Source organism: Eschrichtius robustus, chromosome 7 (genome assembly GCF_028021215.1).
Source record: "Eschrichtius robustus isolate mEscRob2 chromosome 7, mEscRob2.pri, whole genome shotgun sequence".
NCBI classification, from domain to species: domain Eukaryota; kingdom Metazoa; phylum Chordata; class Mammalia; order Artiodactyla; family Eschrichtiidae; genus Eschrichtius; species Eschrichtius robustus.
The window spans coordinates 134,449,186-134,468,475 of record NC_090830.1 but is presented as its reverse complement, the minus strand read 5'-3'; the positions used below and the strand labels follow the sequence as shown (position 1 = coordinate 134,468,475).

The window sequence follows — 19,290 nt, the reverse complement described above, 5'->3', positions numbered from 1 at the left end:
GTATTGAGACTCAACAGAGAATGCTGTGAAATCTAACAGTCAAGTTCGTAGAGTGATTATTTCTTCTAACACAGGACTCCAAAAATGGACCTCCCTTAAAGGTTCCAACCAGAACAACTCTCATTTTATGCAAGCGACATGTGGAACATACACATTCAAATTCAGGAGGATCGCATGAGTGTGTGTGGAAAGAAGTATTCGATGTCCTTCAATCTCAATGAGAGCCCTTTCCTCCAAAAAGAAGTCCAGAAGACAAAACTAAAAACAGAGGAAACCAGTAGTTAATGAGAATGGCCTTACTGCCTGACCTGACACCTACAGGCAAAAGAGCACAAGAAGAGAGAAACCAGGGTCCTAGAATAAATGATTGCTGGCTAAAATTCTCTAAATACAAACAATGCAGCGATTGTAACCAAGAAACTAGTGCAGGCACTGCTCTACCACATTCAGGGTAATAAACAGAAAACATGGAAGTTAGTCTTTTAAAGCTTTCTTTAAATGTCAAGAGCTGCCAAATTCCACTGAAACAGAGATCAAACCAACCCTCATAGATCGACTGAGACAAAGTTACCTTCCCAAATAACTTTATCTTTCATTTGCTCTTTCACTAATCATTCCATGCATCCAAAGCCTTTCCACCTCTCCTGTGCCCAGCAAGCCAGATGTTGGCTGGGCAAACAAAGAAGAAGGCAAAGCACGCCATGACGATACCAAATGCTGGGAGTGCTGGTGGAGGAAAGTCATTGAGAGCTGGCCAAAGGGCACCTGAAGAGCCAGTGACGGTGCCGAATTCTAACAAGGCTTCACAACAACCAGCCCACTTAGACATCCCTAAGGCAGGGGAAAGCAGGGGTGGTGAAAAGATCTGGGGTCAGTGTTAGTCTGTGTTCTTCAAACTGCAACCTCAGTTTTTAAAACAAACACACTGCTTTGTCAGCTTGGGGATTCCAGGCCACTAATGAACAAAGAATTGCTCAGCCTAACATAGCAAGTCTGCCACTGGCTACAAAACGGCTCCCCTCAGCTACTGGGAAAAAGGGACCTGGTCAGACCATCACCAGTGAAAGCCAGTACTGCCTTTTATTGACCAATGGGTGTTCTTGGCGTTTGTTACGAAAATCGACGTCATATTTTTTTAACAAACTTAAATTGGATGTCCCCCAAATCCTGGCATTTAATAGCTCAAGTTAATAAAACAGATATAGTTGAGTTTCCATGGTTATATGGGGAAAGTCTACATTCACTTTAGCCACTAAACAGCTGATATAGGAACTAAACTACAGTTGCAGGGCATAATCTGGCAAATTCCTAGTGAGAAATTAGACTTAGGAACAAGCCAAAACTACTGCCAGAGGTGGGCTTAAAACATAGGAGATGGTCACTGAAAACAGCTGAGTTTGACTATTTTTGAAATTTAATTTCCCCCAACAAAAGTAGTGGTATCACTTTATGCCTCTAATTAACGTCACTTTGAGACTATTAAGTTGAAAAGCCCTTTAAGATGCTGACATAAATGATGGCTCAGTTATCAAGAAGGCACAGCTGGAGCACAAACCTGGCCTAGGATGCGGATGGAAAAAAAAAAAAAGTGAGAAGATGAAGTGAGAAGGCTGAAAGAACAAGAAAGATCAAAATTAGGAGAATAAATTAAACAAGGGCATAAAATGATCACTGAGAGCAGAGACTGTGCCATGTTCTTCGTTGCAGCAAACCATGTCTGAGCAGAGGACCTAACACATACCTTTGACTTAATTCAAAGTGACTCAATACCCTACGTAACCAGTGTTTTGAAGACCCCAATTCAAGGATCACGCCCTGATTTTAACATTACCCAAACACGTCTTTCGCTTCCATGCTAAGAGCTCTAAACTTGCTGAAAATCACCATGTCATTTAAAAGATCCACAAATTAGCAATGGGGTCACTTGCGCTGTGTGTCCTGTGCCGTGCACCCTGCTCTATGTCCCAAAGTGGAAGTGGAGGAGGGGCCCCTCCAGGTGCATGCTTACACACTGGTGATGCTGGTTGAGAGGAGAATGCTTTTCTGAAATCTAAAACCAAACACTCCATCCACAGTTCCCCGGGGAATGTGAGAAGAGATTTTTTCCATGGACAATTTAAGATCTTCTGGCGAAAACAGTGTTGTGAGATGTGGCAGGAGAAACAGCACGTTAAAGCCCATCCAGTAATCCAGTACCAGTGATTACAATTCAATACCATAGAATTACTGCCACTTGCCAACCACGCTTCTCTCTGAGCTGCTTATAACATTGTCAGACTTTGCTTTTGAGAGCAGGCACAGTTACGAGACATTTTTTTCCCTTTCCTGACCTTTCCACCAAACAATTTTTCTCTGCTGGGGCTGGAGTGGAGACACAGAATTGTCAGTCTCCACTCTCAGGCCCCATCTTCAAGGTCTCAGAGACACTGAGCCACTTGGACATTGAGCCAGGAAGAAAGCTTCCCGTGACCTTTCTGTGACATTTTGCAGCGCCCTCTCCTACCACCCAGGGCCCTGCTATCTTAGATCTCCCTGTGATGCGTTCATGAAAAAGCAGATGCCGTCTGTCCCCGGCTCTCCATCCCTGCCTCCCAGGACACACCTGTGGTCCAGCTCAGACTGAAGCTGGCAGACATGCTCCTTCGTTGATCATTCCTAAGGCTTTGTGACAAAAACCGCCACACCAGCTCTGCCCTTGGCCTTCCCTTCTTTGTTTCTGTTTTTTAAATCCCATTCCTCATTGCCTCTTTTGTTGCTGATCTGCAACGGGACTAACTGAAGACTTGCAGACCCAGAATTGTCACCAATGCTGTCTATTTCATACAAGTGGACAAAAGTATATTTTTACCTTCAGGAATTTTTGATAATGACAACTAAAGAATTGGAGCAGATGCCCTCAGAAGCCAAAGGTAGCTAGAGAAACTGGTGAACCACATTCTGAGTTAAACTTGAAAATTCTAGGCCATTAAGAAAGGAGGGTCTGATGTGTTCTTTGAATGGGGGTGCCCCAACCAGAGTTCCATGCTGTCTTCTATAAAGGACCCTCATTTTACTTTCTTTAAAGTACAGCAAGGTCTTCGGAAGAAATCTGTTTCACTACAAAGTGGAAGTGGAAATGACTCTCAAACTGGACTCCACCAAAACTACCTTGTAAAATTAGCTTGAGCAAAACCTTCTGCTTTAACAAATCAAGAGCAACAATCCCTCCATGTGCTTTCCACAAAGTCCATTCTCTTTACATCCCCATTAATTTCATAACTGAAGTCTAGTCTCCTTTACCTTTCAATAAAGCCCACCCTGACCAATGAGTGTCCAAAGGGCATCAAGGAAGGAGAAGGTCAGGATCCCAGAAATGGTCCCTGGGTTAGAACGGTGATCTGAAGGGATGGGAGTCAAGAGGGTCAATGGAACAGGAAAAACGGCACCTTGGACCCTTGGCGCTGTCCTTGGTGCTGAATGTTATGCTTTCCACTCCCCCACCTCCCCCCACCATAGTAATATATGCTGTTGAGTCCAGAACATTGACAAATGGCAACTAACTGTAGTGAGATGATAAACAGCAAGTGCTGCAAAGATCAGTGCATTAAAAAATCCATGTTTGCAGTGAGCATGCCTATCACTGGGATCCAAAGAGGTTCACACTAGAAAGTGAGAACCAGAACTTTTCATAATTTATACTTTTCATATGCTTTTTGCACTCAGAATTTTTTTCATTAGATTTGTCTGTTACTGGACTTCAATATGAGAACACAGAGACTGACTGTATTATTTGGTTAATAAATTAATATTAACCAAACACCCAGCGTGTACCAGGCATTGTGACAGGCGTGGGGTTATAAACCTATATAAGGTATAGGTTCCTCAAAACAAAAGGGAAGAGAGTTTTATAAAGGTAGCAATTAATGTGCAAGACAGAAAATTTATAATCTTTGACCAAGATGTTCTCCCTCTGTGGCTTTGACATCCATAATCTAAGCTCTCTCTTCTCCAAACTTCTAATCACAAAAGACCTCTAGCCCTACTGTCACTGGAGAAGCATCTGCTCCAGCAGTTCAGAGTTTTTGGATTGCTTCTCTTTTTGGCAATGGCAATCCAGAAAGATAATCATTCCAAGTATTGGTTTTATGACTTGTTTCCAAGCGAGAAGGAAAAAACAGGGACATTCCATAATGGCACTTGGTGTGCCCTGTCCTGTAGAAAGGACTTATCTGTTTTGTCTGTATCTGGAGAACACATTCATTCAGATTCTGCAACACAATTATTAATGTGACCATAAAATCATCAGCGAAGCCAAACCCTACATCTTGGAAGCCCCAAGGACAATTAGATGGATTATCAAAGCAATAAGCACAATGGGCTACACAGTTTAAGCCCTCTACTAAGAACACCCTCATGCTTAATAAAATTGTAGTGGACATACCTTGATTAACAATAGCTACTGGAGGCAGCCTGTGACTTAACCATATGACACAAGGACAACACTTTAACTTTTATCCACAAATTTATCTCTCACTGACATCCATTTTTATGAACTACCTTTTTGGACTCCAAACATTTGAATCCTTTCAAAAAGAAAGGTCCTTAACAAAACCATGGAAACATCCTGAAGGGTCTTCCCAAGAATAGTTCGTGGCAATGAGATCTTGAAAACACTTCTCACAATGGTGGCAATATGGCGGACCACCAAATTTTCATTTAAATTAGCTAAAAAAAGGGGGACGGGACCACACACAGGTCTCTCTATAAAGCAGATACTATGACTCACTTGATTCTAATCAACAGACATCAGCCAAACCATCCTGTATCTCAGGATTGTGTGAGTTAGGCTGGGCTACAAATAAAAGAAGGGAGAAAAAAGAAATTGAATGCAAATGATGTGATAGAAAGGGAGGAGTGAGAGTAAAGGTTAGGAGGAAGTAGGTTCCATGTCATTCTGTCATGCACGTATAAATAAACCTCTACAGTGGCTTCCCATTAAATTTATAACAATGTCCAAAGAGTTTCCTATTTTATATGATCTGTTCTCACCTCCCGCCTCTCTCACGTGCTCCAGCTAGTCTAGCCACACTGGCCCTTTTATCTGTCCTGCAAACATGCCAACATCATTCCCATTATGATGTTCACAAGTGATGGCCCTTTTGTTTGCAAAACTCATCTCTAGATCTGGAGATGACTAACTGCTCTTTCATTATCATCCAGGTCTCATTCCAAACGCAGGGTCCTCGGGGGGTTAGCCAAAGCCACCCGTACAACATTTCCTTAACAACGAGCCGTATCCAAAGCCATTCATTCATTCATTCATATGTTCATGTGTTGCCCGTCTGGCTCTCCCACTCTGCTGTAAGGACAAGGACACAATCTTATTCCAAAATGTCTCCTCAGTAGCCAGAATAATGTCTGACACCTAATGGCACTTAATCATTATTTGCTTACTGATTATAACAGGGAAAAAATGCGTGCTTTTTACCAAGTGATAAGAATAGTCTGTTCAGAAAGGGCTTTAAAAAGAGCAGTTTATAACTGAAGAACCCCAAGGTCCTGGAAGAGAGTTCTCTTGTGCGTTTTAGGTGACTGAAGCCTTTGTCCTGTCAGTGCTGGACTCATTGACTATCCCAAGGTGGCAATTATACAAAGTGCAGAACACAGGTCCCAAGGTTCGAGCAGGGCGTCACAGAGCATCAGAAGCCTGGGGTCTAAGAATAATGAGATCCCAGACCTGAAGTGTTGCTATATACTCCTCTGTAAAATGAGGTAGCGTAATTAATTCGAGGACTCGAGGCTCTAATGTAAGTGAGACACTTGGGAACTCCATGCTCCTGGGCAAGGAAGGGGTGTTGGTGTAGATGAGAACTGATGCAGATTCGTCCTGAGGTCTCGAGCAGGAAAGTTCTGCAAGCATGGAAGTCGGATTTTCCTTACAGCCCAGTAAGCGTGCCCCTCAAATAAAGGTTAGGAAATGCCCTTGATTTCGCCTGTTTTCTTTTAAAAGCCTAAACTTTAGAATGTGACTAGCGCATACAGAAAACTATTACATATCCTCTTCCCTGGCTGGTGCTTAATACACACCAGTGCAACACACAGAGGAGCAGTCCCTCGTCTGCAGCCCAGCCTAACAGCGGGACGGCACGTCCTGCAGCAAACACGTCATTGCCAGGACTTGTGCTCAAGTACCATGCTTATTTCACCATACAAAATGACCATGGTCAGACATGAGCTTAGGATAGAGCACCAGTAAAATCAGTGGGATGGAGAAAGGCCTTTTATATATAATAAGGCATGGGAGAATGGAGGTCAATGTCTAACACAGAGGACCCTTGGTATGGGTTCAACAAATCTGGAGCCAGGGAGGAAGGTTCAGGAGGAATGTACCCTTGGGGCTTGTCATCAGGAGGAAAGGGCTAAGGAAAAGAGGAAAGTGTGATGCACAAGCTCTTCCCTGCTCCCCTCCTGACAAAGCTCAGGGGAGAGGAAAAGACCCCAAGTGGGCATCCAAAGGCGTCCAATATGGGGGACAGAGGTCAACACAAACGCAGCCACAGGGTGATTCCAATTCTGGCTCGAATATCATGGGCCACAGGCACTGACTGGCGACACTTTAGGACAGAATATTGTCACTTGATTAATAAATGAAATGCACAGAACTCAAAGGTCAAGTCCGAGTTCACCAAAGCTCAGTGCGACAACATGGCATGGAGAGGAAAATCCTTTTGTCAAATGTTTATGCAACACCAAATATAATGAGGAAAACAAAAGTTAATTTCAATTCAAAATCCATGACGCATGTAAGAGAAGTTTACATAGGGAAGGTGATAAAATATCGACTATCCATGTTGACAGAAAACCTTCTGAGCACTATTATCATGCTGAGTCACTCTCCAAATGTAAATTTGCCCCCGAAGTATGTGTAAGCCAATTCAGACGGAAGCTTTTCTTCTGCCACTAATTTAACAGATTCTGGTTATCATGTTCGTCCCTTAGCACAAAGTAATATTCAGAATAAAATATGTCTGCACGTTAAAAATACCAGAGAGGGAAGGCCAGCCAAAGTGGTGGGAAAAACATTATGAAAGCTCCCCAAAACTAGCTTCTTGGGGTGACTGGGCTGAGAAAGATTCAAGAAAATCCTCTCATCAAACCTTTAAGTCTATACAACCTTCCAGAATATACTCCAAAAAATACTCTAAGGTTATTTCTGTTAATGGGGAGAGAATCAGCACCCCTACCTCTCCTCCTAAAAATGTCTAGTCTCATAGGGCTGACAGAACTCACCAGAGAATACAGCCAGGGACAGGTGTCAGAAGGCATTGACAATGCAGCACGATACTCTACCACATAGGTCAGCAAATTTTTTTCTCTACAGGGCTAGAGAGTGAGTATCCTGGGATTTGCAGACCAAGGGTATTGTAGCTACTAACGTAAAAATTTTCACTATCCTTTATAATCAAAACTTAAAACTTTATTTATGGACACTGAAAATTTAATTTCATTAGTTTTCACGTGTTCCAAATATTATTATTCTTTCAATCTTTTTCAACCATTTATGAATGTAAAATTCAATCTTAGCTTGCTGGCTCAGAGTGGGATTCGCCTGAGGGCCCCAGTCTGCAGACCCCTCCTCTCGCAGGCCAAGGGGTGGTGGGGTAGAAACAAGTCAGAAGATCTGGGGTCGGTTTCCCATCAAAGTTTCTTGTAAACACCATAAATATCAAGCTGCACTGAAACATCCCAAATTCCCTTTGCTTAGAACAAAATCAGATTATTTACTTCATGCAGTAGTTTATGTTCGCATCCTAGATTTAATTTAAATATCAGCTGTAGAGGTTGCATTGGTTGTATACAATAAATGCAGAGACAGGAGCACAATGGGAAACACGCTGACCAATTTCTATTACCATAACGAGCAATGGCATCGGGAAGGAATCTGACTGGAGCTGCGTGCTCTAGAAAAGCCAGCGGCCACCACGTGTAATGCTCTCCTGTTCTTATCTTGTAGGCTTTCATATCGGACTGGGCAAGACACAGCTAATTGTGACACATGCAGGAACAGTGCATGTATTATCTATAGGTATGTCAACGTTCTCCTCTTCCCACTTTGTTATTATAAGTGACAAATGATGTTTACCCACGAATGCAAGAATCATCTGGGATCATGCTGGGGTGATTACATCAGACAAAAAGTAAAGAACCTTTCCTGACCATAATTCTAGGCTGCTTCTAAATAGTCAACCTCACATATAGAATCACGGGTTGAGGGAGAGCTTGAACCCATGTATCTTGCAAATGTATCTTAGCAGTGTTTCCAAAATCGGTGTAAGTTTGATGGCTTGCTCCCTCAGAATCGATAGCCAGGAACACTGTACTGTGTGTTCCGGAACGGCTGTGAAATATAAGCCCTTCAGATGGTATAGATCAAAGGCTGCAAACCATACTGTACGTGCGAGGAATACCACAGAAAAACCCAATGTGCAGTTTATTTCCTGGGGAATCACCAGGGTTGTGGCACTTACGTCCCTTGGGGCATAAGCCCCTGTCTAGAGCCCTATGGCTGGTCTTCCTGTTTTTCAATTTGAAGTGCGTTTACATTACTCACATTGACAAGAATACAGCAGAAACTTTCAACAAGCAAAAAGCATGTTAGGCTTTTGGCAATAATTCAGGATTTTAAGACATGGTCATGACCTTCAGAGAGGTTACTGTCTTTTGTTTTTCTTTTTGGAAATGTAATTTTCATAAGCAAAAAATGAGAGCAGTGAGAGATGTTATGATTTAGTTCATTTTTTTAAATTAAGCCTGAAGAACAATTTTACTTGATTTGCCAAATTATCAACAACAAAAAAAAAGCTGCATAGTTTTATATCTAAAACTGTATAAAGGAACCCCAATCTCAACCAAAAAACACCTTCTAAAGAGATCTTCAAAGTTACCACCCTCCTATCAAGAAGGCAGAGACAGGGAGAGGGTATAAATATCTTAACAATGGCAAAAAGCTTGAGTCCGCACAGTCTTGGGTCCATCCCATCTCCAATCCAGACAGAGCATCCCAGACCGGGCCCCAGGTTCTTTAAAAGTAGAGTTGGGTCACCTGGTGACTGGTGTGGCTGCAGCAGAAGAAACCACAGGGCAGACACGAGATCCGGGCACCACCGTAGCAAAGTCCGTCCTGCAGAGGTTCTCAACCCAGGGAGATTTTGCCTCCCAGGGCACATTTGGCAAGAATGGAGGGAGATGCTTTCAGCTGTCACAACTGGAGAGGTGCTACTGCATCTACTAGGTAGAGGCCAGGAATGCTGCTAACATCCTATAACGCCTAGGACAGCCCTCCACGACAAAGAGTCAGCCCGTCCAACTGTCAATTGTGTCAAGACTGAGAAAGCCTGCCTTGCAGGAACCATGGCCTGGTTACGATCTAGTAAAAGGCACACAAACTGCTAAGGCCTCCTGGCTACCCAGAGGGACCCGGGTCCCCTGCAGCAGCCCTGGCCCAGCAGGCCAAGATGCCTGATTGCTCTCCACTATTAACGAGGAGGTGAAAATCAAGCGCCCAGGCAAGAAACGTCAAGCACTCCAAATACAAACTCATCAGAGAAGTTTGGTTGGTGGGAATCTTTTTACTACACCCATATTATGGGAAACAATTTTGAATCAACAGGGAAGGGATGTAAGTGACATAAAATAAAACGCTTTCAAAGAAAAAAAAAAATGCTTTCACTAAACCAGTCAATTAGGAAAAGAAATGAAGAACTGAGAGCTCCTGGCATAAATATCCTCACCATTTAGCTTTTGCTACTCTGGGAGCTAAAACTCCTCCAGTCTCCAATGCTACAGAGTCGAAGTGAACACAGATTTCCAAAGACGTTGCGAAGAGTGAGCTTGATGATGTAAACCCCCTTAACATTTTGTGGGTGACTGAAAGAAGAATTTATTAGGACACTCTCCAATGTAAATTGAAGTAATTTACATAAATTTAGCTCTAAATCCAGAAGTAACTTACATTAAAAAATAAAAAGTGATGTTACAAGTGATTTAACAGTCTGTGCAGGACAGGAATTAGCCTTGAGTGGTTATTGTTTAGACGTGGCTCACCCAGCGATCTGTGTGAATCCCAGTACACAGGCCACTGGCCCATTTATCATAAGAACTGGGAGTTCCAGCACCACAAGAATTTGACAAAATTTAGTAAGACTCACCCACCAGGTAGAGGGATTGAGTCATTGCAACCACTTTGCTCATCTCCTGCAAACTGGGGAAGTGCGTATCTCCTCATAGAGACCTTGTCATCAAAGATGTGACTGCAGGGACTGTGCATCTTCAGGAACTGTGTACAGTGGGGGCCTCTACAGCCGTGCCACCCTACAGTAAGTAAGCCCTCTCTCTAAGTGAACAGAGCATCCCGGGAGAGGCGGTACTAGAGAAGAAGTGGAGTTTTAGATCGCTCTTTCGGGAAAGTGTTTTAAAATCCCCCCATCAGACTGATAACAACAACAAAAATTTCCCAACACTCCAACTTCTGCTGCAAAGAGAAGTTACTCAGAAGGCTTAATAGACTCCCACTGCCCCAAAAAGCAGTCTTCCTGCTATGAATTCAAATAGAGGTCTCTATGTTATTACCAAGTTGAACATATATATTTGTCAAATTCTGTTTCCCAGTTTTCCTATCACTTTATATAGGACATAATTTAAAATTATAACTGTTAAAATTTAACAGTTACTCTTGACGTTGGTTACTGACATTAGCAAGAGTTTTCTGCGCACTACAGATGAGAGGAAAGAAAGCTCACTTCTGGTTCACTAATTGGAACATCAGTCAAAAGAGAAATCATAAACGTAAACATGTTATTTGAATTTGAATCATATAATTGTCTTACAATGTACATGATTTTAAGTTATGCCAATCTTTTGAGGTGAGGCCCAGCTGTCTCCCGTGCCCATGGTCACCCCCACTGGACTTCCAAGGTATCTGCCACGAACCACACCCATTTTCCTGACGTAGAACACTGTACTTGTGACGGAACCTGATTTCAGGGTCCTTCTGGACGCCCATTTGCCCCTCCCTTTGTCACACTCAGTAGTTTGTAGCACGCTGCTCTGTCCAAAACATCTAACCCACAGAAATAATTCTCTCTTGCCTCCAGTATATCTCATGGGTTTATGTAACACTCAAATAAATCACATCATTTCAATGGTGAGTACAAATGGCATAAACAGATCCAAACCCAGCATCCCCTTGGTGAGCACACAGCTGGAGAAGTGAGGACAGAGGGTCAGGGATCAACAACAGCGGAGCCTGTCTGCCAGGAGCGTCCAGCCCCGCGTGGGCGGCAGTTCCATCATGGGGGGGCACAATGGTGGTGGCTAATCCAGCACCTCGGTGAAGGGGGCTTTTATAATCCCACCAGAAAACCAAAGACCGGTACAGAAGAGTGGTGGCTGGCAGTTGTTGATACCTCCAGATAGGTAATTTCCCTTGGGGTTCCCTTTTGCCAGAAAAGAATGGGGAGTGTAGAGCAGGGGAGAATTCACCCAGATGATTTCTCAGTGTATGGTCGGCCCTGTGATTCAATCCTCAAATGTCAAACGCTTCATGAAGGATAGAGGTTTCTTTGATAGAAAAGCATTCAGAACGCAACAGGCCTTGGGCAGAAGAAGTCACCTGTCCAGGTGACCCTGTAGCAGTGCAAATGGGCAGCCAGAACATCTCAGAGGTGAGCCAGAGGGAGTGTCCAAATCGCAAAGGCTTTATGATTTAAGCGCATCTCTTTTCACGGAGGACGCTGCAACAAATCCTCCATCAGTTCCTGCAAACACCTCTGTAGAGACGATCCCATCAGAAGGGGATGAGTTCAAGCTTGGAGTCCCTGCAGTTGGTTCTATGCCTGGCTCTGCACCCAGGCTCTCAGGTACCAGGGCCTGCACCCTAGACTTCAGGAATGTTCTAAGAGTCCCTGTACCACCATCTCTGCCACTCTTCTGGGTCTTTCCCAGAGGATGCCCGCAGCACCTCAGAACTGAATAGGTTGAAGGAGTTTCAAAATAAAGACATTTTAAAATGCCAAAGGCCTGTGGTTGTCCCAGAGCCTGGGCGAACACGAGGGGCCATCAGAGCTGCCAGTTTCCACATGTTGTCATTTGTCATACCTGTTTGCTGGCAGGCAGAGAGCCCTGGAGGTCAATGAATTTGATCCCGCCCATCTTGCATTTACACACTGCTTTTCACCCGAAACCCAAGTACCCTCTCCGAGCGGTGTAAGAATCCACCATGTTGCCAGTAACACTTGGCCTAGGGACATGTAAAGGGGGTCATGTCCAAGACACAGCTGCCTGTGGTTCTAGCAATGCAAGCCCTTGAATAAATGTGTGCCTTTGCCATGGGTGGCAGTACATATTTCTCTGTAAAAAAATAAGTCTGTCACGGAAAAAAAATATCAAAGGGACAAAAGATCTTGAAGCAATTTCATGGAAAAAGGGCCTCCAGGACCACAAACAAAAGGTTGCGAAAATCAGCCTGCCTGGGACTGATGCTCAGATAGGGGGCGCCCCAGAGGTTAGGGCTGAGCTGCCATCCTCTGTCTTTGGAGGGGTGTCCATTAGATCTCCAAGTTCTGCATGATTGAAGGAAGGGATCAGGTAGGTCCTTTCTAGCTCTGAAATCCCGTGAGTCAGTGATCTACAATTATGAAAGGAATGGATCTGAGAGCTTCAAAAGAAAGTCTACGTGGAGATAAAAGTTTGGGCATTCACAGGGCATTTCTCAACCAAATAACATCCATTCCTGTATTGGCAAATCGATTTACAAAGAGCCGAAACAACCATCCTTGGGCAATGGATTGCCCTGCTTCCTAGACACTGAAACCCAAGCATCAAAAGTGATATCTTCCATCACTGGGAATTTGGAGGTGGTTGACATGACTACAGTTTTTGTTTCCTAAAACGACATTCTTTCCATTTTGATCTGGACCAACTGTGAAATTCTAATTTAAGACCATCTCAGCATGAAACAAGATAACAAGAGATACAAGTTTTAGTTTTCTGTAGTAAAACTTTTCTGGCTTATCATCCATATTTCCTGTCAAAACAGGCTGTAATTATTTCAGAAAATGTTTGAAGGATAAATTACTAATATAATCTTTGCTCATAAGCAGTTGAAATCCTTTGTATCCACCCTATCTCAGGAGGTCTCTTGTCAGACTAATCTGATGAGTCACGCTAACTGAGGATTCATCCTTTGTTCAGATTTTGTTTCAAAAAGGAACAATGCAACATACCATTTCCCAGCTTTACTGAAGTGGTTAATTCGTAAAATAATACCACAACAAAATGGCTTGAATTCAGATTTGTGCATTTTTATGAGGATAGCCTGTGCTAACCTCAGTTCAAAGGCTTTGGGGAATGAAAGCGAGCTCTGAAAGATAATGATAATGATGATTCAGACTAATTAAGTAGAATCTTTACCAGAATTTAAATCTTCCTGTAAAGTATTAGAATTCCTACCATTAGTTCCAAGTCCTGAAACACCTGTCCCCTTCAGGAGGACACTGCCCGCACCTGCTTCCCTTCTGTATCATCAGGGCCACGCACAGCCAGCCTCAAGTGACACTAATAATGATGCAGTGAATCTGTGAGTGGACTTGGCCCCCGAAGGGAAGGGAACACTGCCCGTCCGCCTGTCACTTTGTTTTCAACACCCCAGAGGGAGGGACTTTGCAGGATGCCCTGTTGTCTATGTTGTATTTTCATCTTTCGATATGATCCATGGATGGTCAAGGATAGACAAAATTTCAAACAACTGTTTTGATAAAGTACCCGAGTCCCTTCCATTTGGTGCTTCTGTGAATTTCCTCAGCAAGCATTTTTCATGGAACTCCTAGGAGATGAGGGGCATGGTCCCACACACCGGGAGATGGGAGGAATTGGTGATCTGGCTGAAGACAAGCCCGTAGAACCCCTACCGTAAGACCTTGTAACAACAGAGTGATAACAGCAGGGAACCTTCTGTACCGAAGGTGGGGGCCACAGACACAGTGAAGAAAGGCAGAGGACGGGGAGATGAGGCAGCCAGGGCGCTCCACGTGGGGACGGCTGACGCAGAGGACAGAGCACCACCTTGGAGGGGTACCGTATCGGGGAGGGTTTAGATGTGTTCTGCAGAACACCTCCCCCACCCCCCAGGCTAGAGGGTTGGAAACAACCAGAAGGATTACGGGGAGAAACAGCCAGAGCATTTCCAAGGATGAAAGGGGATGCCTTGCTGCTGGCACATAAGCATTCAGCTTTACAGCAGCTGGGGAACTTTCCAGTGCATCGAAATCTTTAACTGTTTATCAAGGAAGCTCCCAAATTCTGCAAGGTCCTTTCCAAAATGATTGGAGGGTTTTAGGAAAGACGAGAAAAATACCCTAATATTATGAGATGGAACAAGGAATTCACAGAATTAATGGTTTGCAGTTTCTCAAATCATCAGTAGCAATTCATTGCATCCCCAATAAGAACACAAAATAGAAGGCTGCAAAGATTCCAGACAAAAATGTGCACGGAAATGTCACTGCTTCCAGAGTATTGCAAAAAAAGGAGCTGCAATCAGGACAGCCACCAGAGCTGGAGGCCTCGAAACTAATGAAGTCTTATTATTAAGAGAGGTAATTGCATTTGTATGCAGAACCGGGGGCAGGTCTAGCCTGTCCAGAGCCCACTTGGAGTGGAATCTTCGCTGCCTTTGTCATTTAGTGATTACCTCTTAGTGGAAGTGGCCTTTGCAGGCCTGCTTTCGATCACCACTACTTGTGCATATTAAGTTCTTTACCAACATGAACTGATGTGGAGGAAATGAGCTTTTGTCTAATACTTAGTGCTCTGTTCCTAGTATTTACAGTGACTGATGGGGCGGGAGGAAGATGACAGGATTTCCTTGGATAATACTTTTGGCGATGTTCTTCTGATGTAAGGAAATATGTTTTAATAAAGTAAATTAAATGTTAGGAAAAAAAAAATGACTTAACAGACCTCAAAATTCTCCTTGAAAATTCCCCAAACCAATAATCCAAGTTTTGTCTATTCCATGAGAATTATAAAAATATATTCTTTCTTTTTCCCCCAATATGTAAGGATCAGGTTTTAGTCATCTTTAGTGACCTTTTACTAACCTTTAGTGTCAAAAATTCTGTGTGTAACTGATTACAGCTGTAAAAGTGAAAACTGATTACTCATCTCAACATATTCTTTGTAAAGCAGTTAGTTAAAAATTATTCAGCAGAGAAAGGTTAATTATACTGATTGATAGCCCTCCTCTTAAGACCCTCAAAAGTCAAAATTAACGAGGTAGTCACCTATGTCTAAACATGTGAAGGAGTTACATTGTCAGTGTCATGAGCAAATCAGTGTAATTCACTTTTAGACAACCATGTAGATTTTTCTAGGAGCTAGATACAGCATCCAGTCCTTACCTGAGTGCCCTAAGTTAGCATGTAAAATTCCTTGGGGACTCAATGACAAAAGAAACCACCTAGGGTTTGCTGCCGTCGCTCGGCTGACTCTTCTCCCCCCATCAGCCACCTTGAAGGAACTGATCCCACAGACAACACACCCCTGGAGGTGTGGTAGGGAACCCGGGGGTTTAGACAGGTCACCAGTGACACCATAAGACATGCACAAGAAGCTAATGGTTTTCTGGCCTCTGCACTGAGAACTCTCACTGCTCCATATCCTCTCTCTCTCTGCTCATGTCAGAATAGGGGAAGCTCCTGAGAGCGTCAGCAACTCAGCGTTCTGGGCTGGTGGCTCAGAGGGGCCGGGCTGCTCTTTAGCTCGAGCACTGTGATCCCAAGTCATTCCTCTCCGGGCAACAGATTGTCCATCCTCAAGATGAGAACAGAAGACAAGGTCACGGCCAAGATCTCAGCCGACCCGACTCAGGTCACCCGGCTGGGTGTCCCAGCCCTGGCACCTGAAGGACCCACTACAAACAATTTTGGAGAGTCCTGTGTTGTCTCCTTTTAACTGCAGTTACAATGCACTTCCTGCTCGAAGATTAAAAAAAAATAATTGTGTGCTCTTTGTTGAGGCCAGGGACAGCAGTGAATTGGCAGTCCACATTTAATTTAATAATTATCCATCCCTTCTAAATATAATGTCTGATCTTGATGGCTTGCTAGCAGTGTGACATCAGATGTGCTTAATACACATGTGACACTCCTGTGAGTGATCTGGTCCCTTTCTTACTCAAGAAATTATTATGGTTGGAGATTATAAACAGCGCTCGAGTCTTTCTGCCTCGACTTCTCTGTGGTGCAAAATTATAGGAGGCTCAAATGCAGTTCCCTGATTCCTGTGCATCTGGCCAGCCCTCAAATTTGGGCACTCAGATGAAGCCCGGGTGCCAGACCAGTCTTTGTATTCCAGAGGAGTCACAGATAAGAAAGGTACCGAGGATGGAGCTTCAGTCAAGCGTAAAAGGAAGGACTGTCCTCCTGCGTGGCCAGGCTACATACCATGATGTATTCAGAAAGGTCGCTGTCTATAACTTTGGATACTTTGGAATATACTTTATAGTTAGGATAACTGGCTAATGTTTTGCTTTTTATAACCATAACCATAATTTCCTTGCCATAGGACATCACGAAAAGGGGATAGATCTTATAGTTCAGGTATTAGTATTATTGAATACCCATCTATTTCTGGTATTTTAAATCTTACAGTGACTGTAAACTTTGATTACGCACCTACTGTGTGAAAGAGTGGCGGGAGAAGGATTCAGAGTTATGATGAATCATTTCCATGTTCAAATTATTTATACTGGAAACTACTGGAACAAGCTCCATATATACACACAACAGGTATATAACATATGGACATATTTTGTGTACATATGTTCATTTTGGTGAATAAGTTATAACTAGAAGACAGAGCAGCAGCATTCTGCGGAGATTGGAGGTGAGGGGATTCGGGTTCAGTTCATCAGTTTATTTCAGTTCAGTAAACAAAGAGGTCACGTGCTGAGTCTGTCACTGTATTAAAGGCATCACAGATGCAGCTGAATTCAACACGGTCTATCCCTCGATGCGCTTCACAGACCTGAGAAAAAGGAGCTATGAGCCCACATGAGCCAGAAGTGCTCTGATAAAAATGTGCAGAGACCCTGCGTAGTGTGGCCCAGAGGAGTCTGGACAGGACGGAGGGGCGGGCACATGTGGTTAGTCTAGAAAATCCACGGAAGGAAGAGGCAACAAGTGCCCTCGGTTTAAAGGATGAGTGGAAGTTTGTCAAGGAGTTTCAGGTTTTCCGAAGGTGACTCTGGTACTTGGAAAACGCGTTAGGGCAGGAGAGAGATGGAGAGAGGAAGCAATGGACGGCTGTTTCAGTGGCCAAAGTGAAAACTGCCCAAGTTCTTCGGGGGCAGAGGAAGGCGCTGGAGATTGCTGAGGGCGGCTGCATGGTACCCAGCTGATGGAAGCCGGCGGGAAGGGCGAGTCCAGCTAGATGCCAAGGTGCCCGGCATGGCAGCTGAGTTTGGGAAGACAGAGCAGCAGCCGGGGGAAACGATCTGATTCTGGACATGCCGGATGGATGGGGGCCCTCAGTAGTCACACGGAGATGCGTCCAGGGGAGTAGGATGGCTATTTTGGGTCCTGGTTCTCCCACTGCCTAAAGGCACAGCCGGGACCACATATGTAAACTGAGGCCGACAAGTAAACAAAAAGAGATGTGCCTGGTTCTCCAGGCTTGCAAGGGAGACAACCCAGCCTGTTACTTGGAGCCTGACTTTCAGCTTCTTCTGAACAACACCGTGTCATCCAAGGCGCTGACGTGAAGCCAGCCGGACATACAGCACTGCATTTTGAGGACACTGTGAGAGCCATCGCACGCCCCAGCGAGCTGGCTGCCCTGGGTTTGCCTGCGTTTCCATGCAGGCGTGGTGGCTCCATGGAGCCCCCTGGCGGTGGGCGTGCATCTCCACTGTCGTTTCACAGCCCCGGAAGCTCAGGTCCCTGAAGGTGGGATGCCGTACCCACGGTGGCAGAGCGTGGGTCAGTCAGAGCCACACCGAGCACCGGGGACTCTGCGATCTGATTCAAAGAAAATTAAAAACGGAGGCTTCCGCTCTGCAGTCCACTGAGCCCCGCCAATACTGTCAAGGTTGGAGAAATCAAGAGATTTCGGGTTTTCTTCCAGCCCAGAAAACACACAAGTGCCTGGGAGCCGAACTCACCTGCTTTTAACTCTTCACTGCTACACCCAGGGGACTGGAGAAAGGAACGTTCTAAATCCATTTCCCCTTCAATTAACTCAAGGAGCTGGCGACAGCTTGCTAAGGAAACTGTGGCAGGGCCCAGGTATTTATAGGAGCAGCAGACAAGCAGAGCATCCGCTGGAGATGCTGGGACCACGCTCCTCTGCAAAATCGCATGAAGTCGTGGGGAGAAGTGTTACTACAAAGCCCAGCAGAGACGCCGGGAAGCAAATAAAGCTGGTGCCAGCTGACAGAGCAGCCTGAGGTTCACAGCAGATTTTTATTTCTTTGGAAATGTACAGAGTAATAATTCTGTAAGCAAAGTCCCTACACATAAAACTTGTATTTTCAAGAGAAAAAGACTAACCAAAAAATGCAGTCTGCAGCCCGTGGCTTTAATCCTTCATCACCGTGAGTCACGTAGATGTGGCCAATGGCTTTCAGTGGCACGCCTGGCAGCACGGCTTCAGTTACCACGGAGCTCTCAACACAAGTGTTTTGTTGGATGGACGCAGGCAGGGGAAGGAGAGATATAAAACGTAGATAATGATAGCTCCCGGGGATTTATATCTTGTAAACAGCCCCAGCAGTCCTGGGGCCGTTCTGGATCACCCAGCACAGTCTGCAGTCTGCGTTGTAACTCAGGCACTAAAGGAGAGAACAGCCAGCTTAGGGGAGGCTGGCCTGGCTCCAGTCCCTTCACACTCAAGCTCGGACTCTCTAGAGTCAGGACTTTTTCCAGGCTGCTTATCCTCGGAGGTGCAAGTGTTCCACATGATGCGTGTGTCCCCTCAACGGTGCGCTACAAACACCAGATCTGGCCTGCAGGAGGCGGGCGGTACCGCCAGCAGCCTCCAGCCTCGTGTGCGGCCGGACCCCGAGACCCTGGACATTGCAGGAAGCTGTGCCAACCCCCAGCCGAGTCCTAAGAGATGAGGACAAGGTCTAGAGGCCAGACTTGGAATACACACACTCCTGTCTGCCTGTTCAATTAGCGGGTAAGTCTCTGAGCTGGAACTGCTCTGGGAAGGCAGGTCCAAACCGCACAGGGCAGGTACACTGCCCTTGAC

At 44.7% G+C, this 19,290-nt stretch overlaps 2 protein-coding genes across 3 annotated transcripts in view; one reads left to right on the top strand and one right to left on the bottom strand.

Moving 5' to 3' along the window:
* Positions 1 to 19,290, bottom strand: part of DOCK1 (dedicator of cytokinesis 1) — a 525,198-nt gene that overhangs the window by 291,318 nt on the left and 214,590 nt on the right. The gene's annotated exons all lie outside the window — the stretch shown is intronic.
* The window catches only part of INSYN2A (inhibitory synaptic factor 2A), a 58,360-nt gene that overhangs the window by 34,774 nt on the left and 4,296 nt on the right, over positions 1 to 19,290 (top strand). The window contains exon 3 of the mRNA XM_068549082.1: positions 7,994 to 8,065. Coding sequence (XP_068405183.1) covers positions 7,994 to 8,065 — 72 coding nt within the window. The remainder of the gene's footprint in view (positions 1 to 7,993; positions 8,066 to 19,290) is intronic.